Source organism: Podarcis muralis, chromosome 12, assembly GCF_964188315.1.
Source record: "Podarcis muralis chromosome 12, rPodMur119.hap1.1, whole genome shotgun sequence".
NCBI classification, from domain to species: domain Eukaryota; kingdom Metazoa; phylum Chordata; class Lepidosauria; order Squamata; family Lacertidae; genus Podarcis; species Podarcis muralis.
Genome location: NC_135666.1, coordinates 27,896,773 through 27,923,981, shown reverse-complemented (window position 1 = coordinate 27,923,981; position 27,209 = coordinate 27,896,773). Strand labels below are relative to the sequence as shown.

Sequence of the window (27,209 nt, the reverse complement as noted above, 5' to 3'; positions counted from 1 at the left end):
TCGTCTTCCTCCCGCCGTCTCCCCGCCCCCCTCCCACAAAAACAACCAATCCGGTAGAGCTAAATCAGGTATAACGCGCTCTCATTGGAAGGCTGAGGTTAGCGGGTGAAAGCTGAACCGAACCAGGAAACAAAACAAGGGGCCGAACCGCTTCAGCCAATCACAGCGAGCGGGCAAAGAGGGTGGGCCGCTCGAGAAGCAGGAAGGAACAGCGGCGGCGGCAGCAGCAAGTACATGTCCTGCGGCCTTTAGCGCGAGCCGCACGGGGCTCCGCGCGGTCGCAGGGCCGGCACCTGCCATGTGGGGGGTGGGAGGCCCCGGGGCAGCCACGGCGAGCGTCTCCTTGAGCGGCGCCCGGGACTGCTTCCTGCACCTGCCGCCTAGCTTGGCTTCCAGCCTCCGTCTGCAGCAGGTACAGGAAAACGCGGGGGAGGGCGGCTTTATCCGGGCAGAGAGGATCGTGGGAATTCGCCCTGGCTCGTTTCTCTGAGGGCCTTTTCTATCTCCTCAGCCAGCCTCCCCCCCCCCCCATGTCATGTCGCTATGGTAACGTGGGCAGCCGTCTCGTTCCCACGTTTGCTCTCCTCGTCGTCTTCTGGCGACGTTCAGTCGCCCCCTTTCTTTCTCGTCAGCCTTGCCAGCGTCCTGGCGTCCCGTTGCTATGGCAGCAGTGGGGAATGGGGGGCTCGGGGGGATCCTCTTGGCGCTGTGGGGTGTGGTTCTCAGGTGACTGGGTTCAGGATACAATGGGGCCTGTGAGAGACTTTATTCGCAGGGCAGAAGGTAGAAGAACACAAAATTAAAGGTTCTTGTTATGTCACGCTCATTATGTCGCCACTGCAGCTTTTAGGCGTGAGAGAACCTGCCATCCTTTCTTTAGCTTCCCACAGTTTGTAAAGGAACAGGTGTCCCATATCTGACACTGTTGCTCTCTTTCACAGACATGCGCACACGGGTTGAACCCCCCCCCCTTTACCTTATATAGGGTACAGCAGCTACTGCATCAAATTAGGAGGTGCTCTTCTGTAAGGGTCCTGGTAACACTAGTGGGACGAAGTCTTAACTTCAGTGCAAAGAAGAATTATGTGAAATGATTTTTCCATTCCATCTTGCAGATATTCTTGAAATGGACTACTCACATTGAAATTAATTAAAAACTCAAATTATTGAATTTATCTGCTTGCTTCATAAAGGAACAAAAATATGCTTTCTGTGTCTAAATAAGTGTTCTCAATAAAAACAGTTTAAAAGATTATTAAAATCAATAGTAGCCAAAAAAGATATAAAACATGGGTAACTAATGCACTTTCAGTGGTACACCCTTGATTCATGGAGGATATTGGTCAGGCTTGTTAAGCTTCACTGTTGCCTGTTAGTGGCCTCTGTAACATCTTTCTTCCCCATATATATTACCCTTGCCAGAGGTCTGAACTGTTCACTTGCAGAGGGTTCCCCTACTCCATCACTCCGTCCATTTTATCTCCCTCTCTTCCTGCCACCCCATCCACCCTTCTTTTCTCCAGTCACCTCCCACTTGCATAAAATTAGGCAAAGAGTCTCATGTTCCCCACCCCTGAATTGAACTGTACATACATCTTTGTAGATGAAGGCACAGTTTCATAATGTTCTCCTGTCATTAACACCTCCTGCAACATTGTTAGGTGTTTTGCCATTGCAGTATATTGGTGTTGGGAATCCTTGTATAAAACGTACATGTTCGTATGAAATAAGGGCTGAAAAGCATTTGGAATTTCTACATGATGAGTTTACAAACTGCAAGACTGTTGGCCTGGTTCAACAGTTGGGTACAAAGTCTTCAGAGTTTGTGGAACTCCACCAACCACAGCAATTCTTCCATTTGTTTCAGTAGAGGGATCTGACTGTCTTTGTAGACATCTCTTTGGACACATGGGTCGTTTTCTCAATTGAAGTAGATGAGGGAGCCCATTCATAGAAAAGCTCAGCACATGCATCCAATCAAACACAGGACTGCACTAATTTCATTAGCATTCCCCAAAAATCAATTTTTTATCATAGAATTGTATGGTTGGAAGGTACCCTGAGGGTCATCTAGTCCAACCCCCTGCAATGCAGGAATCTCAACTAAATCATACATGACAGATAGCCATACAACCTCTTAAAAATCTCCAAGGACGGAGAGTCCGCCAGCTGTCATGGAAGTCTGTTCCACTGTCAAACAGCTCTTGCATTTACTTATTTGCTCGAACATAAAAGATACACTAATCACGTTAGTGTTCCAAAATAATGTATGTTTTCTACAAGATTAATATCCTGTAAATAAGAATTCTGTACAGAAATGTGTCAAATAAAGTTTCCCTTTGCTGAATAATTCTTGATGCTATTTGCGCTCTCACATATAGATAGCTGGAAAAAGAATTATGGGTACTACGGGCTGCTATGCTATTTAACATCTATCTGTTTTCTGTGGCATTAACAGGATCAAGCTGTGAAAGCGTCTTGGGGCAATCAGCCTGTTTTCTTGGGCTGGACAGAAATCAGACATTGTGGTCAGCATGCTGGAAATGTTGTAGAAATGAACAGACAACTTGCAGAGAAACTTGGCATCAAAGATGGGCAACAGGTTTGGAATGTCGACTTTTATTTTCTTGCCTGGACTACAATATTAAACTAGGCAAATATATTTCATAATCATTGGTCTCCATCTGTCTACTGAGTAATGTCAAAATTGTTTTTAGTAAAGCTTTTGCAAATAAGGGTTCACAAACCTGAATTGCAGGAGCTGGTGTTTAACATTTAGGGTAATACTGAAAATGGGACAAAAATATAGAGCAAGTAACTTTTGAAATGAGTCTTTTTCTATGGCTTCTATTCTGTCAGGGGTTCAGGGGCCAGAGGGGACTCAGAGAGCAGCAGCTGGAAATCGGGACCAGCTTCCCCACCGGAGAGCAGTAAGGGGGAGGAGTCCCAAACATCGGCAGCAGGCAGCCTTCCGTCAGCGGAAGGACAGGAGTCAGGGTTAGCCACGCCTGCATCAGAGAGCGAGGTAACGGTCAAAAGGAAGGTCAGGGGCAGCGCGCGCGCGCCAAGTTCAAATGTACAGGAGGGGGGCGCAATGGGCAGTCCGGAGAGAGAGCCGGGTCCCAAAGCCCGCCGGAGAGAAGGGGAGGAGTCCGAAGGGTCCGCTTCCGAGGCATCCAGGAAGGAAGGCACCCAGGGGGGTAGTAGGACCCAGAGGAGGAAGGAGAAACGTAGAAGGTGGAGTAAGGCTAGAGTCTTAAGCTGGTGTACAGGGGGCGGAGACTCAGACGAGGCTTCGCTGGTCTAGGGTCTAGACGTAGAGACGCACGCTAGTGCTTGAAAATGGAAACTAAATGTCAATAAAGACTTCTGTACAGTTGTAATGGCTAGCGTTGGTCTTCTGTGAGCTGAGACCGGGAGGCAGTCTCTGACAGTAAGCCTCGTCTGACGTATCATCGGTTTTCTTCGCCTCAAGCATCGCTAAGGAAGCGAGGCAGGGAGGGTAGAAGACTGGTGCCTTGCGAGCTCACAAGAGTCAGGCAATATGACTACAGAACAGAAAATAGCTTCCCTGCAAGAAGCGGTGACACTACTCAACGCTGAAATAATCGCTTCCAGGAAGAGAGAGGAAGAAGCGGCAGCTGCCTGCAGAGATCTTCAAGCCAGGTTGGAAGGGCTTGTAAAGCAGGGGATCCCAGTACCCAGATCCGAGGGGATCGGTTTGGGGAAGAGAGGAGGCAGCATTGTATCTCATTTTGATGGGAATTTGCAGCAGTACCCCAATTTCCGAGCAGATGTGCTGTTTGCGCTGCAGCTGCTGGAAAGAGACTTTAGAGATGAGCGGGAGAAAGTGGGGTTTATTTTGTCTCATTTGCATGGGGACGCGAAAGCATGGCTGCGCAACCTGTGGAGGGATAAGGATCCAGCGCTCCAAAGCGCAGATGCGTTCATTAAGGCGATGGACTCCTGTTTCTTATCCAAAATAGACCTTGACATTGCCCGGAGGGACATATTTGGGCTAAGACAAGGGAAAGCCAGCGTAAGGCAGTATCATTCCCGGTTTTTTGCATTGGTCAACGCGCTGAATTGGGATAAGGATTCTCCGCCGGTTAGAGACCTTTTTTGGGAGGGTCTGAATGCACAGATCAAGGATGAGATGGCAAGGGGAGAGAGACCCACAACCACTCAACAAGTGGTTGAAAGAGCGTTGTCTATTGGGGTGAGGCAGGAAGAACGCCCGTGGAGCAAAGAAGAAGGGCGTTGGGGACGCTCACCAGCGAGAGTGCCCTCCCTCTTGCCCAGAGAGGCAGCGCGTGCGCAGTCCACGCCTCCACAGGGAGGGGGCGAGGAGCAGATGGAGATTGGCGGTGCTAGGGCTCACTCAGCTACCAGAGCCTTAACGCCGGGAGCAGTAAAATCGAAGCTGCCTAGAAGGAACAGGAAGTGTTATATATGTGAGAGTGCAGAGCACATGGCGAAAGAGTGTCCCCAGAGGATTTTCAAGCACACTGCAGCTTCAGTGACAGTATTGGAAACAACTCAGCAGAGAGCACCACAGCAGGGAAACGACCAAGTCTGGCTGGAAGAGGAGGCACTGGGGCCCAGCCAGACGAGTCAGTGAGGAAGTCCCCAGAGATTTTGCAGCCCACAGACCCCCTCCCGCCCAAGCCAGTGGTGCAGCTAACCGCATCGCTTCAGCTGCCCAATGGACTCACCTTAGAAGTGCCTATTACAATTGACTCTGGCAGTAACGCAGACTTTATAGGATTGGAGTTCATTCAACAACACAACGTAGCATTACTGCCAGCCACACTGCCCCTGAAGGTTGTCACGGTGGATGGCAGGGAACTGCTAGGGGGGCAGGTGGTGCAGCAGACGCCGCCTATGGTGATGCAAATTGGGAATCACCGGGAAGTCATCAGTTTCAATGTCACCCAACTGTCCGACACGCCTATAGTATTAGGCATGAGTTGGCTGCACAGACACAGCCCAGCATTGGCGTGGTACCAGCGCCAACTGACTTTTGGCTCCTCCTACTGTGCAGAACACTGCATTATACCCAGCCCGGAAGGGGAAGAGGAGGACCCGCAGTTACAGTTGGGCACGCTGCAAGCAGTACCCCTCAAGTATGCGGAGTTTTTGGAGGTATTCTGCGAGAAGGAGGCGGACAAGCTACCCCCTCACAGACCCTATGATTGCCAGATTGACCTCCTGCCGGGGGCGACGCTGCCAACTGGGAAACTGTATTCCATGTCTGAGGATGAACTGCAAGAACTCAGGGAGTTCATAGATCACAATTTGAAGCGGGGTTTCATCCGGGAGTCGAAAGCGGTGGGAGGCAGTCCCGTATTCTTTGTGAAGAAGCGGGACACGCCCCAACGGAGGCTGGTGGTGGACTTCAGAATCTTAAATTCGAAAACCAAGCCCTCAGCTTTCCCCATGCCCAAGATAGACGACCTGCTCGCGACGGTGCGGAAAGGACGCGTTTTCACCAAGCTGGATCTACGTGGCGCGTACAACCTGATTCGCATGCGCGACGGCGACGAGTGGAAGACGGCCATGTTCACGCCACTGGGCACCTACGAATACAGAGTTATGCCCTTCGGATTACAAAATGGCTCTCACACTTTCCAAGCCTTTATGCATCACGTGCTGGCGGGGCTCCTTTACAAGAAGTGCGTATGCTTCCTGGACGACATCCTGATTTTTTCAGAATCGCGAGAGGCGCACGAGAGGGATGTCAGGGAAGTTCTGCAGAGACTGAAGGAGCACAGGCTGTACGCCAAGCTGGAGAAGTGCCAGTTCGACGTGACGGAGGTGGATTTCCTGGGCTACAAGTTGTCGGACAAGGGGCTCGCCATGGACAGCGCCAAGGTTCGCGCAGTTTTGGACTGGAAAAGCCCACGCAATCGGAAGGAAGTCCAGCGGTTTGTCGGCTTTGCCAACTTTTACCGCAAGTTCATCAAGGGATTTGCCATGCAGACAGCGGCCATCACCGACACACTCAGCTCCAAGAAGAAGAAATTCATCTGGACGGAGCAAGCGGAGCAGTCCTTTCAGAAACTCAAGCGTCTCTTCGCGTCCGAAGAGCAGCTGCTGCATGTGAATCCCAGCAGACCCATGAGGGTGGAGACAGACGCCTCAGACAGAGCCGTGGGAGCTGTCCTGTTGCAACAAGACCAGCAGGGGGACTGGAGGCCGTGCGCCTTCTACTCGAGGAAGCTCAGCAAGTCGGAGCAGAATTACACTATCTGGGACAGGGAGTTGCTAGCCATACATGCAGCATTCAAGGCATGGAGGCACTTCCTCATCGGAGCCAGACATACAGTGCAGGTCCACACGGACCACAAGAATCTGGAGTACTGGCGCACGGCTAGGTTCCTCAACCAGAGACACATTAGATGGGCAGAGTTCTTCGCGGACTTCGACTTCAAGATAGAGTACATCCCAGGCGACAACAACGTGATGGCGGATGCATTGCCCAGAAAGCCGCAATACCTGGAGGAGGCGGCACCGTCGGCGGCCAAGCACATTTTCGCACCGGAAGCGTGGGCATGCGCGTCGGCAACCGTGGACCTGGACGCCGTACGTCGCGCGCTGCGGGAAGACCCCTTCGCACAGGCCAAGATGGAGGAGGTGCACAGGGGCACAGCGAGGGCCGACGAGTTCCAGATACGCGATGGGTTGCTCCTCCACAAGGGAGCACTCTACGTGCCGGGAGACGACCTCCGCGCAAGGGTCCTGCAGCAGCTACACGACGCTCCCACCGCAGGGCATTTTGGCAAAGAAAAGACTGTCGAACTCGTAGCCAGAGACTTTTGGTGGCCCAAGATGCGGGGGGAAGTAGCGGATTACGTCTCGAGATGTGACACCTGCCAAAGGGCCAAGTCAGTTCACAGACCGCCGGCGGGACTGCTGGAATCGCTGCAGACACCGTCTGAACCGTGGGAGAGGGTGGCTCTGGACTTCGTCACGGATCTGCCCAGCTCGAGGGGAAAGACAGCAGTGCTAGTGGTGGTGGACATGTTTACTAAGATGGCACACTTCATTCCGTGTGCGAAGGTAGCCACGGCAGAGCAGACCGCCAAACTGTTCATAGACCACGTGTTCAAAGTCCACGGTCTGCCACGGTCTATTCTCTCCGACCGGGGGCGACAGTTCATCTCGAACTTCTGGCAGAAGCTGATGGGCATTCTGAACGTCAAAGTCAATTTGGCGTCGGCGAGACACCCACAGACCAACGGACAAGCGGAGAGGGTCAACGCCGTCATGCAGCAGTACCTAAGATGCTACGCCAACCAGCAGCCCACGACATGGGTGGACTACCTGCCGCTCGCCGAGTTCGCTTACAACAATACGAAGCACGTGTCGACGGGGGTGACGCCGTTCTTCGCCAACAACGGGAGGCATCCCAGAACCTTCCCGGGTTTAGAGAGAGTGGGGGAGGGGGAGCCACAGGCAGCGGAAGCAGGAGGTCCACGAACAGCTCAGGAGGCAGTTAGAACTAGCAAAGCACGCATACAAGGTGCAGGCCGACAGACACAGAAGAGTTGGGGAAGACATACAGGTGGGTGACTGGGTCTGGTTAGCAGCGCAAGCAGTGCCGACCAGATCATTAGCTAAGAAGAAGCTAGGACATAAGCAGCTAGGACCTTACCAAGTCCAGGCGCAGGTCAATCCAGTGGCCTTCCGGTTGGCTCTTCCGGAGGGTTCCAGAATGCATCCGGTGTTCCATAGATCGGTGCTCACGCCCTACAAAGCACCTCATAGGTTTCAGGAGCCAGACACAGCACCAGACCAGAGCAGTGAAGGGCCCAGAGTGAGGGGGTCGCCTAGGAGGGGACACATCAATGAGGTCACAGAGATTTTGGACTCCAGATGGGGGGAAGAGGGAGTAGAATATTTCCTAGCCAGAGAGGGTACCCCGGCCAGTGCCAACAGCTGGGTACCGGACTATGCCTTGGAGGAACCGCTGCTCAAAGAGGAGTTTCATGCCCTCTTCCCGCACAGGCCCATGCCAGCAGAGTATTTCGACGACTGGCTTTTCACACCCACTCTTTCAGCCAGCACATTCCTGGGGTTCGACTCGGACGAGGAACAGGCACCAGTCCCCAGCTCCCAGGTGGGTTCGCCACCGGGGTCTGCCTCAGACCACTCGTATTGGTGGGACGATCAACCAGAGGAGCAGTGGCGCAGGAAGTGGCTGAGGGGTCCTTGGATGGGACCACCCGAAGAGGGGGAGAGGGGCGAGACGGACATGGACGTGTTGGGGGACAACGTGGGGTTCGAGCACGAAGACAGAGAGATGGAAGCAGAGGAGAGCGACGTTGACGAGTACATGGGGGACGAACTGTATCCTGCAAGCACCCCCGCTACGACGGAGCACCCAGTACCCGCACCGGAAGGAGGGGAGGGGGGAAGGGGGGGCTTCGAGGGGGGGATGGATGTCAGGGGTTCAGGGGCCAGAGGGGACTCAGAGAGCAGCAGCTGGAAATCGGGACCAGCTTCCCCACCGGAGAGCAGTAAGGGGGAGGAGTCCCAAACATCGGCAGCAGGCAGCCTTCCGTCAGCGGAAGGACAGGAGTCAGGGTTAGCCACGCCTGCATCAGAGAGCGAGGTAACGGTCAAAAGGAAGGTCAGGGGCAGCGCGCGCGCGCCAAGTTCAAATGTACAGGAGGGGGGCGCAATGGGCAGTCCGGAGAGAGAGCCGGGTCCCAAAGCCCGCCGGAGAGAAGGGGAGGAGTCCGAAGGGTCCGCTTCCGAGGCATCCAGGAAGGAAGGCACCCAGGGGGGTAGTAGGACCCAGAGGAGGAAGGAGAAACGTAGAAGGTGGAGTAAGGCTAGAGTCTTAAGCTGGTGTACAGGGGGCGGAGACTCAGACGAGGCTTCGCTGGTCTAGGGTCTAGACGTAGAGACGCACGCTAGTGCTTGAAAATGGAAACTAAATGTCAATAAAGACTTCTGTACAGTTCTAATGGCTAGCGTTGGTCTTCTGTGAGCTGAGACCGGGAGGCAGTCTCTGACATATTCATTTGTACATTTTTGTTTGCTTTGTATCTGCAAAATATGCAGGCCCCAGTTTCAGGTTCTTTGTATTCAGCTGTGCAAAGGCAGCTGTGTGCAAAGATCTCAATGACAGATGGAGAGTACTGCTAGTTTTGCCAGTTACGATCTGTGATGGGAAACCAGTGACTGGAATCAGCCTTCCCTCTCCCCAAAAGTTTATCAGAACTGAAAGTGCTTGTTTGAAAGCTTGTTTGAAAGTACTTGTTTAAAACCAGCACAACCCCTGGTTCTAAAAGCTGGGATTCCCCTTACCTTGCCTGGCACAGCATGTACTTATTTCTACAGGACCTAATCAATAAATATATAACATTGAGAGCTGCTTCCATGCATGAATTACAGCTGTTCTATATCAGGGTGATTTGTTCATATTTAGTGAGTTGATTGTTTCATGAACATGAACATGTAAAAGTGTCTTCTATCCAACCTTTTAGCATTTGACAATGTCCTGAACCAAGTCGCAAACTGCTTTTTAAAGGAAAGCTGGGAAATGGTTTGTTGATTTTCCAAGGGGAACAAGCAATACTGCTGAACAATAAATGGTGAAAAACTTATAATGCAATTTGGTTACATGCAAGTGCTTGTGGTTCATCCCCATCGTCAGCAACTCCATGACTCACTTCATCTCCACTGCATTGTTTATGTAAATATATTGAGAGTATTTTTTCAAAAAGGTTTATTGTCTGGCAGATCTTCCTCGAGCCCTGTTCTCAAGTCTTGTCCTGTCAGCAAGTAGAAGTGGAACCCCTCTCAGCAGATGATTGGGAGATCCTGGTAATACAGAAATTTAAATTATTTAGCTCTCCTAATGCTTTTAAACAGGGTGGTGTTCTTCACTCCTGTCCTCTCCCACTCCCCCCACCTTCTAATGTTTTTTCTGAGTGTTTCCTCTTGTTGTTTTCCTTATGGTTCAGATCCAGTTTAGTATACAAATTTCATTATGAAACACAATTGAGTTCTAATATGAAATGTTTTCTAACCTTCTGCAATGTATTGTAGGAGCTGCATGCTTTCTCACTTGAAAGCCATCTTCTTGACCAAATTCGAATAGTGTTTCCCAAAGCTGTCTTCCCAGTGTGGGTTGAACAACACACTTGTATTTATATCCAGATTGGTAAGTGTTCATGCAAGTCTTCCTACAACTTTGCAGGAATAATTGTAAGGTGGCATATGTATTAACTTGCCCCTCTTTAATTCCAGTTACTCTAAAACCTGCTGCTCTTTACGGGAGACTGGAAGCTCGTACAGAGCTTTTCATACGCCCCAAAGTACGTCAGTATGAAGCAAGTTCCACCATGCTGCCTTCCACAAAAAGTGACATCTTACAGGACAATGTTCCTAAAACCAAGTTGGATCCAAGAGCAACAACTAAGGAATCATGTGCCAAAGAAACTAATTTAAATACGGGCGTCCAAGAGCCTAAGCCAGATGCAAAGGCGTCATTAACTGCAAGTGTCCTGCCAAACATATGGAATTTAATTGGGAACATTTTCTCCTCTGACAAAGAACAGGAGGCTTCTCGTGACACAGGTGAACTGAATGCTGCCAAAGATGGGCTGCTAAACTTGATTCACATGGATTCTGTTTTCAGAGTATGCCAGATTCAGCCCCCCAGTGTGCAAAATACATTGGCAACATGTACGTTTCAGAAATGCAACGCCATTCATGTATTTCCATGGAATCTAGAATTCCCTGCTTTAGAAGCTAATATTAAAGTGTCTTACGGGAAAATCACTACACTGCTCTCTCCAAGACAGCAGCATCAAGAGTCAAAGCAGAATGTAATGTCAAAGAAAGAAAAACAGATGATCAATGGAGAAGACAAAAAGCAATCCGGCCCTAGTAAAAGTCAAGAATCCAATGAGATATCTATTGTACAAATAATATGGAATGGATTTGAGGATCTAAAGAGTGCTATAATATGTAATAACAACATGGAACAACTGCATGTCGGAAGAGTTTGGGTTAGTCCAATTTCAGAAGCCTACAGAAGATTAAAGATTTTAAGTCAAGTGTTGAATCGTTGCTTAATATTACATTTTTTAAAATGGTTACTTGGAAATAAGATCTACAGATTATAGTGGATTATTTATAAAGAAGTGTCCACAGGATCACAGTGGTACCATCTCCAAGCCACAATTGTCTTATAATAGTTCCATTAACTTCGATAGGATCTATTCTGAAAATAATAATAATAATAACAACAACAACAATAATAATTCATAATTTATTTGTACCTCACCCATCTGACTGGGTTGCCCCAGCCACTCTGGGTGGAGCCCAACATACAGTTTCAAACCATTTCTTTTTTAAAAATATACTTGTCTGGTTTGTTTTATTTAATTGAAATCATTATACTCCCTTACTAACTGAAACTGAGGAGGCTTAAATTACATTTGATGGACAGTCAAGGTATTTGAAATCTTCAGGTACATTTGAAATCTTAAAAAATTAAGTCATTCTTAAGTTATACAAACTTCGAGTACAACACTGGTGGATATACCTTTGAAGTGTGAAATGTGTAGAATAGGCTTCAGCATTTATTCTTTCATATTTCTTGTTTTTCTTAACTTTATTTCAGATACCAGAAGGGTTGAGAGAGAGACTACACATAGAAATGCATTCAGCTGTCAGAATCACATCAGTGAACTTGGATCCTAAAATTCCCTCATCTATTAGATTGTATCCCAAAAAATCTTTAGTGAGTTTGCATTCTTGACTGTAATTATTTGTTAAGCTGCTTCCATGTGTCTTTCCAAGTTGGTGAAATTCATATTGCATTATGCTATTATTTGAGACAATTTATTCCAAAGGCATTATCAACCTATGGTTACCGGTTCTTCATAAGAATATAAGGAGTTTATTTAGACCAGGGGTAGGCAACCTAAGGCCCAGGGGCTGGAAGCAGCCCAGTCACCTTCTAAATCTGGCCCGCGGACGGTCCAGGAATCAGCATGTTTTTACATGAGTAGAATGTGTCCTTTTATTTAAAATGCATCTCTGGGTTATTTGTGGGGCCTGCCTTGTGTATTTACATGAGTAAAAGGTGTGCTTTTATTTAAAATGCATCTCTGGGTTATTTGTGGGGCATGGTTCTTATTTTTCCCCCCAAAATACAGCCTGGCCCACCACATGGTCTGAGGGATGGTGGACCGGCCCACAGCTGAAAAAGGTTGCTAACCCCTGATTTAGACTGTTGAGGAGCAGTAATGTCACAAGTGAACTAAAATGGTTATTGCATATACAATTAAGAGCTTGAACACTATAAAATTAAATATTTAAACTCTTTTTTCAGTATAGATTTTTCCTTAGGAAATAATAAAGAAGATAATCATAATTTGGATAAAACTGGGGCCACTAGTAAATCCTCAGATAATGACTTGCCTCAGTTCTTAGGACTTCTGACCCTTGTATACTTGAATGAGCAAATGTTCATTGTGTGAAAGTGTTAGGAATATTTACTGAACTAACAATGCTTCTCATCTTTTCTTCATTTTAGAATAAAGATATCAGTGACAATGAAATAAAAAATGCCTTTAATTTGTGGATAGAGGATTATAGCAAACTTCCCTTGCTAATAGCAGGCACGAATGATATACAATTAGCGCTTAAAGATGGTAAGCTGAACTGCCCTTAGCAGTGATTGTGAATATATTTCTACCCAATTATGAAAATATATTTGATTTTTTAAAAATCATTAGTTATTTATCATTGTCTTTTCAATCTGTTACTTAACTATTATTCCAGTTACAGATAGGTAGCCGTGTTGGTCTGCCATAGTCAAAACAAAAAAATTCCTTCCAGTAGCACCTTAAAGACCAACTAAGTTAGTTCTTGGTATGAGCTTTCGTGTGCATGCACACTTCTTCAGATACACACAGTATCTGAAGAAGTGTGCATGCACACGAAAGCTCATACCAAGAACTACAGTGGTACCCCGCAAGACGAACGCCTCGCAAGACGGAAAACCCGCTAGACGAAAGGGTTTTCCGTTTTGGAGGCGCTTCGCAAAACGAATTTCCCTATGGGCTTGCTTCGCAAGACGAAACCCATAGGGAAATCTCCGGGGACCTCTTTTAAATGCTAGCGGTGGGGAGCAAAGCCTTTCCCCCCCCTCCGGCCTTCAGAAGAGGTCCAGGAAGGCTGGCGGGGGCCAAAAGGCTTTGCTCCCCACCGCCAGCATTTTAAAAGCAGTCCGGGATAGCAGGGAAGCGCTTCCCGCTATCCCGGACGGCTTTTGAAGGCAGGATCTCAGCGCGCGCAGGCTTCGGCATGCCGGCAACTCTCCGCAAGCAGTGGCAGCGCTGCCGCTGCTTGTGGAGAGGTCCGCGAAGCCTTGGCCGGACAGCTTTTGAAGGCAGGCAGGGGGGAGCAAAGACTTTCGCCCCCGCCAGCCTTCAGAAGAGGTCCTGGACCTCTTCTGAAGGAGGGCGGGGGGCAAATGTCTTTGTCCCCCCTGCCTGCCTTCCCAGGGGCTTTTAAATCGCCCCGGACAGCGGAGAAGCCCTCCGCTGTCCCGGGGTTTTTTAAAATGCTGGGGGTGGGAAGAAAAGCCCTTGTCCCCCCCCCCCCCCCAGCCTTCAGAAGAGGTCGGGGGACAGACTGTCCCCGGACCTGGTCTGAAGTCGGTTTCCCTAGGAACGCATTAATTGATTTTCAATGCATTCCTATGGGAAACCGTGCATCGCAAGACGAAAAACTCGCAAGAAGAAAAAACTTGCGGAACGAATTAATTTCGTCTTGCGAGGCACCACTGTAACTTAGTTGGTCTTTAAGGTGCTACTGGAAGGAATTTTTTTGACTTAACTATTATGTTTAAATAAAGGTGCTTCCAATAAATAAAGATCCATACTCTCACCTATGGTCAACCATTAAATGGGTCTTTGCCAGTGAATCAAAGTGTAATCAAAGCTTTTAGCCACAAAAATACTTACATACACATTGAAACCCTTTTGCATGAGCTAGGGTTTACCAGTGTATAATACAAGATCTACAAGGTATTAAAATTTACTATTTTGTATCAGACGCAAATTGATGTGTCCATTATGTTTTGAAAGGTATGGAGGACTTTGTCCTCAGTGTCATTACTTCTGAAGAGGAGACGGCAAAAAATACTTACATCCTGAGTCCCAGCTTGTTGCAGAAGACAAATATGCAAGTAAATATCACTTATTTCAGGTATCCAATAACTTAAATTATATCAACAGTACAATTCTGTTTATTAGGGTATCTTTCGTATTCGTTTTGGTTTTTGACTCATTGTACATGAAGCATTGCAGGAGAGGAGACTCTTGTGATAATCTGTTCATAAATTCAGTCACAATGAACATAATTGGATGATAAATTCAAGTTCCCTTAGAACATTAAGGAAAGGTTTTGCAGCAACCTGCCCCCATCTTCCAAAGCAAGCTTGTAGTTCTCTCACTTCCTGATTTTTGAAGTGTGTTTATTGTTTTCTAATTTTCAGTTTTCTATATTGTAATGACAACTTTAATTTTCATTGTAGAATTGATGGAGTGAAAACTGTACAGCAGCTTTCCTGCTTCTACTAACCAACCAGATGTTTTGGACTACAGGTCCTACTGCCCTTGACCATTGGCCATGCTGAATGGGACTGCTGGGAGTTGTAGTTCAAAACTTCTGGAGAGTATTGGGTTGGGGAAGGCTGCCATAGAGTCTGGATGGACTTGGAATACAAGGAAATCTGAAAATCACTTGGTATTTTAAATGTAGTCTAGTAATTAGATACTATTTGGCTATTTATCCAAAGGACAAACCCACTACAATCCTGAGCTTCTTGGGAGACAAGTTTCTTCTATGTGATTTCTTACAGTAAAATCCCATTCTGAATTTTATTGGCGTATGTATTCAGTATTTCTCTACTCATCCACAAACACACACACACACACACACACACACACACACACACACACACAGAGAGAGAGAGAGAGAGAGAGAGAGACAGCATGTTCTAAAAAGGCACCCTCACTTCTAAACAGTGACTGTCTTCTTTTGTGTAGGTTCTGGTACATCCTGTGACCTCAGTAGCCAATGGCAGTGGTGCACAATCTTCTTGTGAGCAGCTTCTTCCATGGTTTGGCCTGAACTGTTTGGGGTGAGACATTTTAATACTATCACAAATTAGAATAAAAAAATCAATAAAAAGCTGTGCAAAAATAAATATTAAATGTGTAATATAAATATGAAGCATTTTAGATGTCAATAACGTCGTAGCTAAAGAGAACATTAGATTAGCCGTAGAGTACTGTCAAGATTTAAACACACATATAGTTCTAATCTCATGACTCAGAAATTGGGCAAGTATTTGGCACACCTGTGCCCTCTAATACAGGTTTTGCTGGTGTGGTTGGTCTATCTGAACACACATAAAATGGGGTGCAGCAAATAGTGAAGTCGTATGCAGGATTATTTCTTCACATACATGGAAACTTTTTCAAAATGAATGTTTGACATTCTTAATGGCAGACATTATTCTGCAGTTGCCGCCAGTGTGTGCAGTACAGTAGCAAATATTGCAACTGGGTCATTGGCTACAGTTCTATAAATAATCAAGACAGAGAGTACTCTAAAATAGCCAAGCTTTTAATTTTATACGATTTAATTTGACTACAGTACATTGAGAGGGCACTCAATTCTGTTAACATTTCCATTGCAGAGGAGTTGATAATTTAGCAGTATCTTCTTTGAAGCATGTATCTCACAGCCTTTTGAAACGACCACTGTCTCAAAAGCTAGCTCCCATATCTGCAGGGCTATGCAGTGGAGGTATCCTGATTACTGGAGCAAAGGTAAAACTTTTACATTTCTCTGTTTTAGCACCCAATAAATTCTGGGTTTTATCATTAGTTCAATTCAAGTGGTTGTCAATCTTTCTGAGCATGTGAGTACATTTAGAATTTTGAGAGAGTGCCATGGAAATTCCTCCATCTGCATGCTTCTCTCCCTCCACCCTTGGATCACTTTCCCCTTACCCCTAGATAGAGATGAAGAAAGCAAAATGTGCACATAGCCCCTTTGTTTTTCCAAGGGCTATAAATAAACATTGGATCTGGTAGACTTGAACAGATTGCTTTGAATTTTCATGATTTTACACCATCAGGTTAAATATTACAGAAATAGAAAACCATAGTAGCAAACTTTGATAGTTTTTCAATCTGGGTATTATTTTAGGAGTTTTTAGCCCTGATTTATTTTACAGGGAAGTGGCAAGACAACTTTAGCAAAAGCCATCTGCAAAGAAGCATTTGATAGACTGGATGCCCATGTGGAAGTAGTTGACTGCAAAGCTTTAAGAGGTAATGGATACAACTGTCTCCCTTCTTGTAGGATGTTCAGAATACAATTAAACTAAAAGGGTAAGTTACCAAGTTAATTAGATCAGACCTTTTCAGTGACTCCCAGCTTGTGGTCTGCTCTACCCAGGGAGACATGCCTAGCGCCACCCTTACCTGTTTTTGGGCACCAGGTGAATACTTTTTTCTTAATGGCGGCATTGTGGCCCCTTTTAGTTGGGTGAGATCAGCAAGTCCTGATCTGTTTTATCTGTTCAGCTTTGTTTTTAGATTTTTATTGGAAGTTCTTTATTTGGTTTTAATGTAAGTTGCTTTGGGTCATTTTGTGAGAAAAGCAACTAACACATATAATTAAATAAATACTATTCCTAGTGTTTTTGTTTATCATAGCAACAACTGGTAAGAGTTTGGGCTATATTGAAAATGTGTCTTCTCTGTAGCCACCCAGTACGTTTGAACTTGGGTCTTATGCCCAAACCCTGAGTCCCACCCCACTGGTTTAATATTCACATTTTAGGCCTTGCTGTTATTAGATTGGTCACATAAGCAGGTAGGAGCCAGAACCTTCCTGTTTTAAAAAATCTATTTCAAAAGCAGCATCAAGAATATTGTCTGGGCCTTTCTTCCCTCTTTCCTCTGCCCACCTCACCCCAGTTTGAAATATGTGATCTATTTATATTATTATGTATTATGTCTCTGATGTTTGTACTACTTCATTTTGTGTCAATTAAGATGCAGTCCTGTGCACACTTAACTGGTGAAAAGTCCCACTGAACTCACTTTATTTTATTTATTTATGTAAAATAGGCTAGTGTATTCATCACATATTGCTGATGGAGGACTGAGGCTGAGAGAATGGCTTGCCTGTGACCATTCTGTGAGTTTATGGCAGCAGAGTGATTCAGACTAGTGAATTATATTATTCTGCACCAGCTTTCCTTATATGTTCAGCAGATAGAAGATAGGAAATATCTTAAAGGAGGTCCACAATAGGGTAATTTTAAGACCTCTTGGTATAATGAAAATGTCATATACAAGCTAGTCTCTGACCCATAATCTTGCCAAATCATAGATTGTATTGGAAGTTGGCACATTTTTCTTCTGTGTCGTTCTAATCACTATATTTGTTTTTCAGGAAAGAGATTAGAAAACATACGGAAAAAACTGGAAGAAGTTTTTCTAGAGGCAGGATGGAAACAACCATCTGTTGTTTTGCTAGATGACCTTGATCACATAGTTGGAGTACCCCTTGCTCCGGAGCATGAGAACAGTCCTGAAGCTGTCCAGAGTACTCGCCTTGCTCATGGTAATGGTTTACCAACCATTACTGAGTTGTTTTTGCTTTAACTGTCCTGTGATTGGAAACATCTGACCTTTGCAAGGTCCTGAATAGATCACAATGTGTTGTTCATAGCTTCATGAAAGCTAGCAATATTTTAAACTTTGAAATGAATTTTCCACGCAATGTGGAGAAAACCACATTCCCTGCTCCTCTTGATCTGCACGGATCAACTGCAGAATGGGGAGCTCTGTTGCTTGTTTTTAGATGTGCTCTCATATGTGTGTGAAAGAGTATGCAATGGCCATGGCTGTTCTTTTTGCTACACCCACTGCTGCCATGCAGCCCCCGGGCTAAAAAGAAGAGCCACCTCTGGGAATGTGCCCTGGACCAAGTAATATTGATCTTTAGCTTTTGAATGTTTTTGAAAGAAACAGCATAATCCAGCACTTGCAAAGTCTTAGTAATCAGCACAACTCTACATAGTGTATCTGTATTTGCAGGTTATCAACAATATATTCAGCATTTGGTACAATGTTATGGTTAAGGTTATGATTTGCTCTTGTATATTAAAGCTGTAATTCTTTATATGGAAGTAAACCTATTGAATTCCAGGAGACTTACTTATGAGTAGATAGGTATATGCTTGTGCTGTAATACTTCTGGATACAGTGTGGGAATGTGCTTTGTTAGGTTATTAACAGCTGATACAAAGAAAATTTCAAGCTTCTGGAACTTTATTGGAACAGACAATGCACCCAAATAAAAGAAGATGCTGTTTCTGTAACACTAAAATTGAGAGGTAGCTGCTATTTTATATGGCCATCAATCCATGAAGTTTGAATTGATTTGCATTTCTGTTCCTAGTTTTGACAGATATGATAAAAGAAGTTATTTCCATGCACAGTTTGATCGCACTCATTGCCACAAGCCTATCTGAGCAGTCACTTCATTCTTCCATGATTTCTGCTCAAGGAATTCACATATTTCAATGTTTCCAACATATCCAGGCTCCAAATCAGGTAAAAGCAATAAATTATGTTTTAATCAAAGCATCTTAAAACCATGCAATCTAATTCCCAGTAATTTTGTTTAAGATCTTGGTATAAAATGTGATACTGTATGTTGAATGCACAGATCTGCATTTTATTATTTCTTCAGAATCTGTCCGTTTTAATTAATTTGAAATTTGGCCAGTCTTCTTATTTTTCTTCAATTCTTTGAAGTTAGGCTACAGATAAATTTACAGTATTTTTTTTCCAGGGACAAAGATGTGAAATACTTCATTCCATAATAAAAAATAAACTTGACTCCAATATAGACAAGTTTTGTAATCTTGATCTCCATCTAATTGCAAAGGAAACAGAAGGATTTGTAGCTAGAGATCTGACAATGTTAGTTGAACGTGCTGTACACTCATGTGTTTCTACCAAAGGAACGTGTAAAAAAGAAGGTATGTATAATAATTTTATGACGTATTCAGAAAAAATTGTGTATAATATAATGTAATATTTCGGTGTAAAAAAATCATAAAGTGAATGTGTTTATCCATTTTAACAGATTTGATTCTGTCAACATCAGACTTCCAAAAAGCTTTAGAAGGTTTTACCCCAACATCTTTGAGAAACGTTAACCTCCATAAGCCTCAGGAGTTTGGCTGGGATAGAATTGGTGGCCTCAAGGAGATACAGCAAGTGCTTATAGATACTATCCAATTGCCTGCCAAGGTACTTTTCTCTTACAGTTGTGTCTGCCATTGGTAGGTGTTTGTAGGAACACAGACCTTTGATGGTTCTGGCTTGAGGGGGTGACAGCTTCTTATACCAAAATGGACAAATATGCACCCATAGTACAGCCATTTCTCATTCATATGTAAGTTTGCAGAAGCTGGAGAGGAGAATGGTACAGCTTCTCAGCAACGGTATGTTAAAGGGCATAAACTAGAAGATTATCCCTGACGGTTATGCGCAGAGCTGAGGAAAGAATGAAGATGCAACAGCTGAGGATTCTTAAGACAGGAAGGTTCACAAAGAAGCCTGGGTGGCTTAGCTACCTCAGATCATGCACAGTGTGGGAGGCAGTTATCTGGAGTTGCCAGCAGGGAGCAGCGGTGCTACAGACCTGACATCCTGTAAGCAGCATGACAGCCAGACCCAGGGACAGTGCAGGACAGTGTGGGCACATCAGTGAAGCCAATCAGGTGTCCTGCATCATCCTGCCACGTTCTGGTACATGGCAGTGGTGCTGCTCCCAGGAGGCCAGGTTAATAATGGCACCCCTCTTCATCGGTGGCTGCTAGGGGTGTATTTTCCTTATCTTCAGCTGCCTTGCATCAGGCACAGTGAAAAAATGCATACTTTTTATGTGTGCCAAATATTCCAGTTTAATGGGGCATTCTTTGGACTCTATGAACGCAGACTATTTCTTGTTATAGCCAACATGTCAATATGAGGTAGAGAAGGTATACCACTATATGTGTAGGGATCCGTACACACCACATTTGAAGTAGTTATGAACATGACCACAGAAATAAAACTCTGTGTGTTTTATTTTTGTCTATATTAATAATAGACAAAAATAGGGATGCAGGTGGCGCTGTGGTCTAAACCACCGAGCCTAGGGCTTGCCGATCGGAAGGTCGGTGGTTCAAATCCCCACAACAGGGTGAGCTCCCATTGTTTGGTCCCAGCTCCTGCCAACCTAGCAGTTCAAAAGCACGTCAAAGTGCAAGTAGATAACTAGGTACCACTCCGGTGGGAAGGTAAAAGGCGTTTCCGTGTGCTGCTCTGGTTTCGCCAGAAGCGGCTTAGTCATGCTGGCCACATGACCCGGAAAGACTGTCTGCGGACAAACGCCGGCTTCCTCAGCCAGTAAAGCGAGATGAGCACCGCAACCCCAGAGTCGTCCGCAACTGGACCTAACAGTCAGGGGTATCTTTACCTTTATATCAATAATATGTATATGGCTCTTTGATCATTATTGGACTGTTTCATAATGCTCATGCCCCAGCAGACTAAACTGAAGCCTGGAAATGCAGAAAAACACCCAACACCTGTGGATGATAAAACACTCATGCAAATGTTAGTCTATATATAGATGCATTTAGTCGCATTTCAAAATAAGCATAGAGATGTTATGGTGACTCATTGGTTCCACCACAGATATGGATTTTGCCAAAATTGATATTATGCTGCATATCATAATAGTAATTATGGAACTACATGAATAATAATAGGGTTAGGGTTATGAATTATTATTATTATTCATTTCATTTCTATACCACTTACGGTAATATTTTTAAAGAAAAAAAAATCTCAAAGCGATTTACAATCTGCATTGACACATCAAAGAAAACAGTCCAGAATAAAGCATTACTGATTTAAAACATTACTGAAGAAAGTCAAGTATACACTCAAAGCAACGTAATTAACAGGATATTAAAATATTACCTTAAAGGTTTCAAACAAAACATGACAAAAGTGGTCAGTGACAGAGTGCACATTTAACACAGCAAAGTTAACAAAAAATAATAATCTTAAACATTTCAAAAGAAAACATTGCTAAAGAAAGTCCAATATAAAATACACATTTAAAGCAAGATAATAAAACATTATCAATAAGCATAGAACATATCTGCTGCTGTTGCTGCCTCTCCTGCCAGTGGTGGTTCATAGTGGGTGGTGGCTATGGAAACTCAGGATCCATGACCTCAGTCTGCACTAAGAGACTTCCAAGACGATCTCTGGCCTCTTCAGCATACTGAATCCAATTTTTCACACTTAGCTACCCTGCTCAGAGGTTCTTAAACAGGTGTTATTAAGGGATCATATACTTTTTAAAGCAGACGCAATTTCTAAAGACTTCATATGTTTTCAGTATCCAGAATTATTTGCAAACCTGCCCATACGACAAAGAAGAGGAATCTTACTATATGGGGCTCCAGGAACAGGGAAAACTTTGTTAGCAGGTGTAGTTGCCCGAGAAAGTGGAATGAATTTTATCAGCATCAAGGTAAGAATGTAAGATTTATTGGTAAGAATGTAAGATTTTCAGGATTTATTGCAGTAACTGAAAATACAAAGATGTGTTCCATAAGTCAGAATCCAATAAGGTGATAAAAATTATATGCTACAGTTTGTCTTTCAGAAGCTCTCATATGTTTTAGTAAATTTATTTGTTTGTGATGCACACATACATATGGCATATGAACACATCTGGATTATGACCCATGGTATTTAGCCTAAAGAAAATAGTCCAACTTTCTACAGTCCAAATCAACACAGTCCAAACAGCAACCTTAAACCTTAAACCCTTGGGCAAAGTAGCTTCATTTTTGCCATAGATTTTTTTTGGGCACACTACTTAATGGGTTTCAATTCCTTTCTGTCCTTGTGTGTGTTTGTTCTCCCCCTCCCCCTGCCTGCCTGCTCTTTAACAAGCAGTGTTAATGTGATCCCAGTAGAGTAGACCATAAGTAGAAACTACTGGACCAGTCTCATGTTCAAGGTATGTTCCTTTGGAAACCTATATTTTGTAATGTTTTTAAACAGTCTGTAATTGCCATAGCCCAAACAGTACTTTGTTATGCCACAGTTTATACACTTTACTTTATAAGTATTGATTAATTAAATAGCTCAGGTTGCAGAGAGTATTTTTCTCTTTCTCTCTTTTTTTTTTTTTACAGGGACCAGAACTGCTCAGCAAATACATTGGAGCAAGTGAACAAGCAGTTCGAGATGTATTTAACAGGTTAGATCCAGATTTATGGTGTTGCTGATAGATTCTGGTTTTGGAAGTAGTGCTGAAAATAGATGCTGGATTTGTAATGTGGAGAAGAAACAGGCTTAGTAAGTGTAAGTTGGGGAGGTGTGAAATAACAAGACTTGCTGATATCACATGTCCAATCTTGGCAGGGTCAGTTTATTCCTTTTGTCCTAATTGTGTTGTATTTATTGCAGAGCACAGGCAGCCAAGCCTTGCATACTTTTCTTTGATGAATTTGATTCCCTCGCTCCTCGAAGAGGTCATGATAACACTGGTGTAACTGACCGCGTTGTTAATCAACTGCTGACTCAACTAGATGGAGTAGAAGGCTTAGAAGGTAATGATCAAATCATCTCTGTTTCTTCCAGGAAAAGGTTAAGGTGGCATTTTATTAATAAAGTCTCTTTCTTTTTCTAAGGAGTTTATGTACTAGCGGCCACTAGTCGCCCTGATTTGATTGACCCTGCTCTGTTGAGACCAGGCCGATTGGATAAGTGTCTGTATTGTCCACATCCTGATCAGGTAAGAAGCAAAACACTGTACCAAATATTGAAAGGAAGACTCACTTCTATGTGGATTAATGTCCATTCCATGCTTTTGATGGCTGAGTTTCCATGAACAAAAGATGAAGTCGTTTTGAAACAGATTCAAGTTTGATTCTATTTTATTTTTTCATTAGATTGGTGGTGGTAGAATTCTATGTCAAGGCAATGATCTTGTATAGTCTAATGATTTCTCTCAGGCCTTTCTCATCTTAGGTTTGATGCTGTCGACTGTAGGCATTGGTGTGTGTATTCTATGATCTACAGGTGTGTTAAAAAGAAGATAAGAATGTGGCAGTGGGTACAGAATCTGGCTTCCAAAGAATCTCATCGTGCTATTATAAAAAGCAAGTTGCAAGTCCTTTATGGTTGAGAAGAGATGCGTGAAAATGTATAGAAAATTCAAAATAATGTTTACATCACTGGGTCCTTCCACATGTTGTTTTACCTTCTCCAGTGCCCTTTTCCTTATTGGAAAAATACACAGAAGTCTGAAAAACAAAACATTAAGTACTGTCTAAGGGCAAGAAATCAGTATTTTATTAACAGGGTTACTTCTAATTTCCTTAGGCTTCCCGACTGGAAATTTTAAGAGCACTGAGTCATTCTCTCCCTCTGGCACATGATGTGGATTTTCAGCATTTGGCAGAAAAAACAGAACATTTCACAGGAGCAGACCTAAAAGCTTTACTGTATAATGCACAATTGGAGGCCGTGCATGCTAATTTTGGTTCAACCTTGCCCCAGGTAAGTGCACTGAAATTTAAAGGATTTCCTTAAAAATCCTTAAGAGTTTGCTACTCATAACATTTTTGAATGGTAAAATTATTTCTCACTAATAATTTTAGGCTGCTTTTCCAGGCAAATAACAAATCCCAAATGACTTGCATTCCAAATATCCGAAGGAAATACAGTAATATAACATTTCAGACTTAAAACTAAAACTCATCAACATTCCATTTATTTATTTTTTAACAGGGCCAAAAATAATGCAACTCAACCAAACCATCATGCTTTGGAAGGCCAGTTGAGAAAGAGTGTTCTTCATGGCCTTCTGGAAACCCTGAGACATAGAAATTTGATACAGGTCCATAGGAAGATTCTTTCCCTTGTGGCCACTCATTTTAGCAATCTAGGGGATGGGCATACCAGGGGAGACGCCAAAGCAGATCTTAAAGTGCAGGAAGTCCAGTAGCTTGGCCACAATCTGAAACTGGTAACCTGGGCACTAAAATACTTAATATTCCAATTACAGTGGTACCTCTGGTTAAGAACTTAATTCGTTCTGGAGGTCCATTCTTAACCTGAAACTGTTCTTTAGCTAATGGGGCCTCCGAGCTGCTGCCGCGCTGCTGCCGCCGCACGATTTCTGTTCTCATCCTGAAGCAAAGTTCTTAACCCGAGGTACTACTTCCGGGTTAGCGGAGTCTGTAACCTGAAGCGTTTGTAGCCTGAAGCATTTGTAACCCGAGGTACCACTGTAATTTGGCTTTTCAAGAGTGGTGCCTAGAAATGTTAAGGTGATGTGCAGCGATTTGTGATATTGTTGTACGATGAGATCCAAAGATCTGAATTTTAGCGTGCCTAAGGATTTATAACTGCTTTTATTTGAACAGCAAATTTATATACCGAGGATCACAGGGCAGTTTACAATTTAAAAAACACAAAATCACATAACGTAATAAACAAAACAATAACCCCCCAGTTTAAAAGGCCATAGATTGTTTAATCAGCCAAAAACCTGAGAGAAGAAGAATGTTTCTGCCTGGTGCCTAAAGATATGTAATGAAAGCACCAGATCAGCCTCCCTAAGGAGAGCATTCCACAAACAGGGAGCCACCACAGAAGAGACCATTCTTGTGTTGCCACCCAACGTCTTGTGGGGCAGGCACACGAAGAAGGGCCTCAGAAGATGAGGGTCCTGATTTGGTTCATATGGTGAGATGTGGTCCTTGATGTATTGCAGTCCTGAGCACACTGCTAACTTCAGCACACTGCTAGCTCTTCCCTGCCAGAAGACCAGAAGATAAAGAGCCACACAGACATCCAGAATGAGGGAAGTGCTACAGAGTTGGAAATTCTAATTTTGTTAATTTCCATCCGCAGGAAATAGGTTCTAGCTCAGATAGCGATCTCAGTCTATCATCGATGGTTTTCTTAAATCAAAGCAGTGGATCAGATGATTCTGCTGGAGATGGAGAAGGAGGCTTGGAGCAATCTCTAGTTTCTCTTGAGATGTGTGAGCTGCTTCCAGAAGATCCAAGGTCCAACATCTATCGTCTTTACTTTGGCAGCTCCTATGAATCAGAGCTCGGCAATGGAACTGCTTCAGAAATGGTAGCTGGCTGCTTTTGCTTAATTGATGCTGTAAACATTCTAGCATCTAAATGTAATTGGGGAGAAACAGTGCTAATTCAATCTATGCCAGTACTGGGTGACAGATATAAATTCTGAGTAACATAAACTTAAAATATGAACTCATTCTTCCTTGACCAAAAGCAGCAACAAGTCCTTGTCTTTTTGGGAAAACAATGAGGACCTGTCCCACCCCCATGAGAATTGATCCAGGGAGAATCCCCTATGAATGCACAGTATTTAGAAATGAAACATACTCATACTTAAACTTTCATATTACTAATAAGTTGATCAACATAATACTTCCTAAAGCTTATATTGTTTGATAAATAATTTTGGTAATGAAACTGTTGTTGTGAAAAACATTACTGAAATATTAGTAACCGTAACCACAAAATTGCTGACTATAATAATAATGGTATTATGTTACATCACCCACTTGTCTCTACAGAGTTCTCAGTGTTTCTCGGGACCAAACTCCATAAATCATGATTTAGCTAGCATCTCTCTGAAGGATTTAGTATCCTACCAGCCCCCAATTCTAAGAACAGCCTTACAGGAAGGTTATCAAGAACTTAATCAAGAACAGATAGAGCAACTCAGGGCTGAAATCAATGCGATCAAGGCCAACTACAGAAGCAAAAACGGGGTATGGAAGACATTTTTTTGTTAATTCTTTTGATCTTTAGAAATGTTCTGTTGTAGAAGTAGTAATAGTAACTACTGCAAAGTTTTGCCATTTCAAAAGAAGCATAGCCTTAGAGAATGTCCTGAAACATTCAGACAAACTCACTGGCTCAGTTAAGACATACATCAAACTGTAGATTACAGACCTTAACTATGGTTAGTCAGGACATCCAGATTGGTTTCTGCAAACTGTGGTTTGGTGTTATTTTCTGATTGACAAACCGTGATTACACTTGTTGCGCTTCCTCTTCAGGTCACCATGCCATGGAGCGGAGATCTCTGCAGACAGAATCATTGCATAATTGGCCTGTTGTCAGTTGTGCTGGAGGTTCCTTGACTTCACTATCTCCCCCCCCCCCCACACACACACACTGCGTAGGGTTGCCAAACAATAGTAACTAAGCAACACATGCCAATTTACCTGCAGAAAGGATAGCCTATTGGGGAAGGCAGGGAAGAAAAAGCACAGCTTAAATCATGGTTTGCCTGTATACGTAAGTGTATACACTGTAGTCTGGTCTGTAGTCTATGGTTACTGCAAATCAAAGTTAGCCCCAACTTATGAACTGGGCCATTGTCAATATCAGGGAGTGAAATACAGTATTTTATAGTACTTTCCCTTAATGTGATTTTTTTTCCAGGAGGAAGTCACTCCTCCATCATCAGTACCCAGCAAGAACACTTTAAGCATTACTCAGCTTCACCTGATAACTGCACTTGGAAACACAAAGCCATCTATTAGTCAAGACGACTGGAATAATTTTACTGAACTGTAAGTACCTTGTGTCAAGGAAATCACACAAATTATTTATTAATATTAAAAATATGCTCACACGTGTTCTGGAACAGTTGCTGTTATTAGTCTATTGCCACACAGATACCATTTTCTGTCTTAAGGTGTCTACACATCCTGAAGACTTTACTGAAGTGTAGTGTGGCGAGAGGTTTCAGTGAAATTGTATGAGAAAGAAGCTGGTACATGGAGCCCTAGAGGCTGCGCTACCAAAGCCTGAAACATAAGTTTTATTATCTTAGAGATTACTGATAGGCACTCGTCTAAAATGGCTGGAGATTTTCTATCAAATGCATATGAAAGTGCTTTTAAATTCCTTTTCAATGGTGGGCCCTAAAGGTTGTATCCAGTTGGTGTTCTGTCCACTGACAGAAGACTTTCATCAGCAGAAAGGGGAGGCTGCCCACCCCCCA

At 44.0% G+C, this 27,209-nt stretch overlaps 1 protein-coding gene and 1 long non-coding RNA gene across 4 annotated transcripts in view; one reads left to right on the top strand and one right to left on the bottom strand.

The window, feature by feature from the left end:
• The first annotated feature begins 163 nt into the window (after window positions 1–163).
• PEX1 (peroxisomal biogenesis factor 1) overlaps window positions 164–27,209 on the top strand; it is a 28,269-nt gene continuing 1,223 nt past the window's right edge. The window contains exons 1-23 of one of the 3 annotated variants that reach the window (XM_028751005.2): window positions 164–412; window positions 2,459–2,602; window positions 9,754–9,837; window positions 10,063–10,177; window positions 10,264–11,027; window positions 11,645–11,764; window positions 12,563–12,680; window positions 14,121–14,221; window positions 15,084–15,178; window positions 15,740–15,872; window positions 16,283–16,379; window positions 17,512–17,682; window positions 18,523–18,677; window positions 18,919–19,108; window positions 19,216–19,382; window positions 21,532–21,666; window positions 22,340–22,404; window positions 22,614–22,756; window positions 22,838–22,941; window positions 23,532–23,708; window positions 25,068–25,298; window positions 25,768–25,965; window positions 26,645–26,775. In XM_028751005.2, coding sequence (XP_028606838.2) covers window positions 299–412; window positions 2,459–2,602; window positions 9,754–9,837; window positions 10,063–10,177; window positions 10,264–11,027; window positions 11,645–11,764; window positions 12,563–12,680; window positions 14,121–14,221; window positions 15,084–15,178; window positions 15,740–15,872; window positions 16,283–16,379; window positions 17,512–17,682; window positions 18,523–18,677; window positions 18,919–19,108; window positions 19,216–19,382; window positions 21,532–21,666; window positions 22,340–22,404; window positions 22,614–22,756; window positions 22,838–22,941; window positions 23,532–23,708; window positions 25,068–25,298; window positions 25,768–25,965; window positions 26,645–26,775 — 3,752 coding nt within the window. In that variant the 5' untranslated portion in view covers window positions 164–298. Of the gene's footprint in view, window positions 413–528; window positions 784–2,458; window positions 2,603–9,753; window positions 9,838–10,062; window positions 10,178–10,263; window positions 11,028–11,644; window positions 11,765–12,562; window positions 12,681–14,120; window positions 14,222–15,083; window positions 15,179–15,739; window positions 15,873–16,282; window positions 16,380–17,511; window positions 17,683–18,522; window positions 18,678–18,918; window positions 19,109–19,215; window positions 19,383–21,531; window positions 21,667–22,339; window positions 22,405–22,613; window positions 22,757–22,837; window positions 22,942–23,531; window positions 23,709–25,067; window positions 25,299–25,767; window positions 25,966–26,644; window positions 26,776–27,209 lie in introns of those variants that run through there. The other 2 variants (XM_028751004.2, XM_028751007.2) reach the window with 2 other exon arrangements.
• LOC114607636 (uncharacterized) lies at window positions 24,667–26,650 on the bottom strand. Its single transcript, XR_003709195.2, has 2 exons — window positions 26,150–26,650; window positions 24,667–25,344 (listed from the first exon to the last, which is right to left on the bottom strand). It is a non-coding gene; the product is annotated as an uncharacterized LOC114607636 (long non-coding RNA).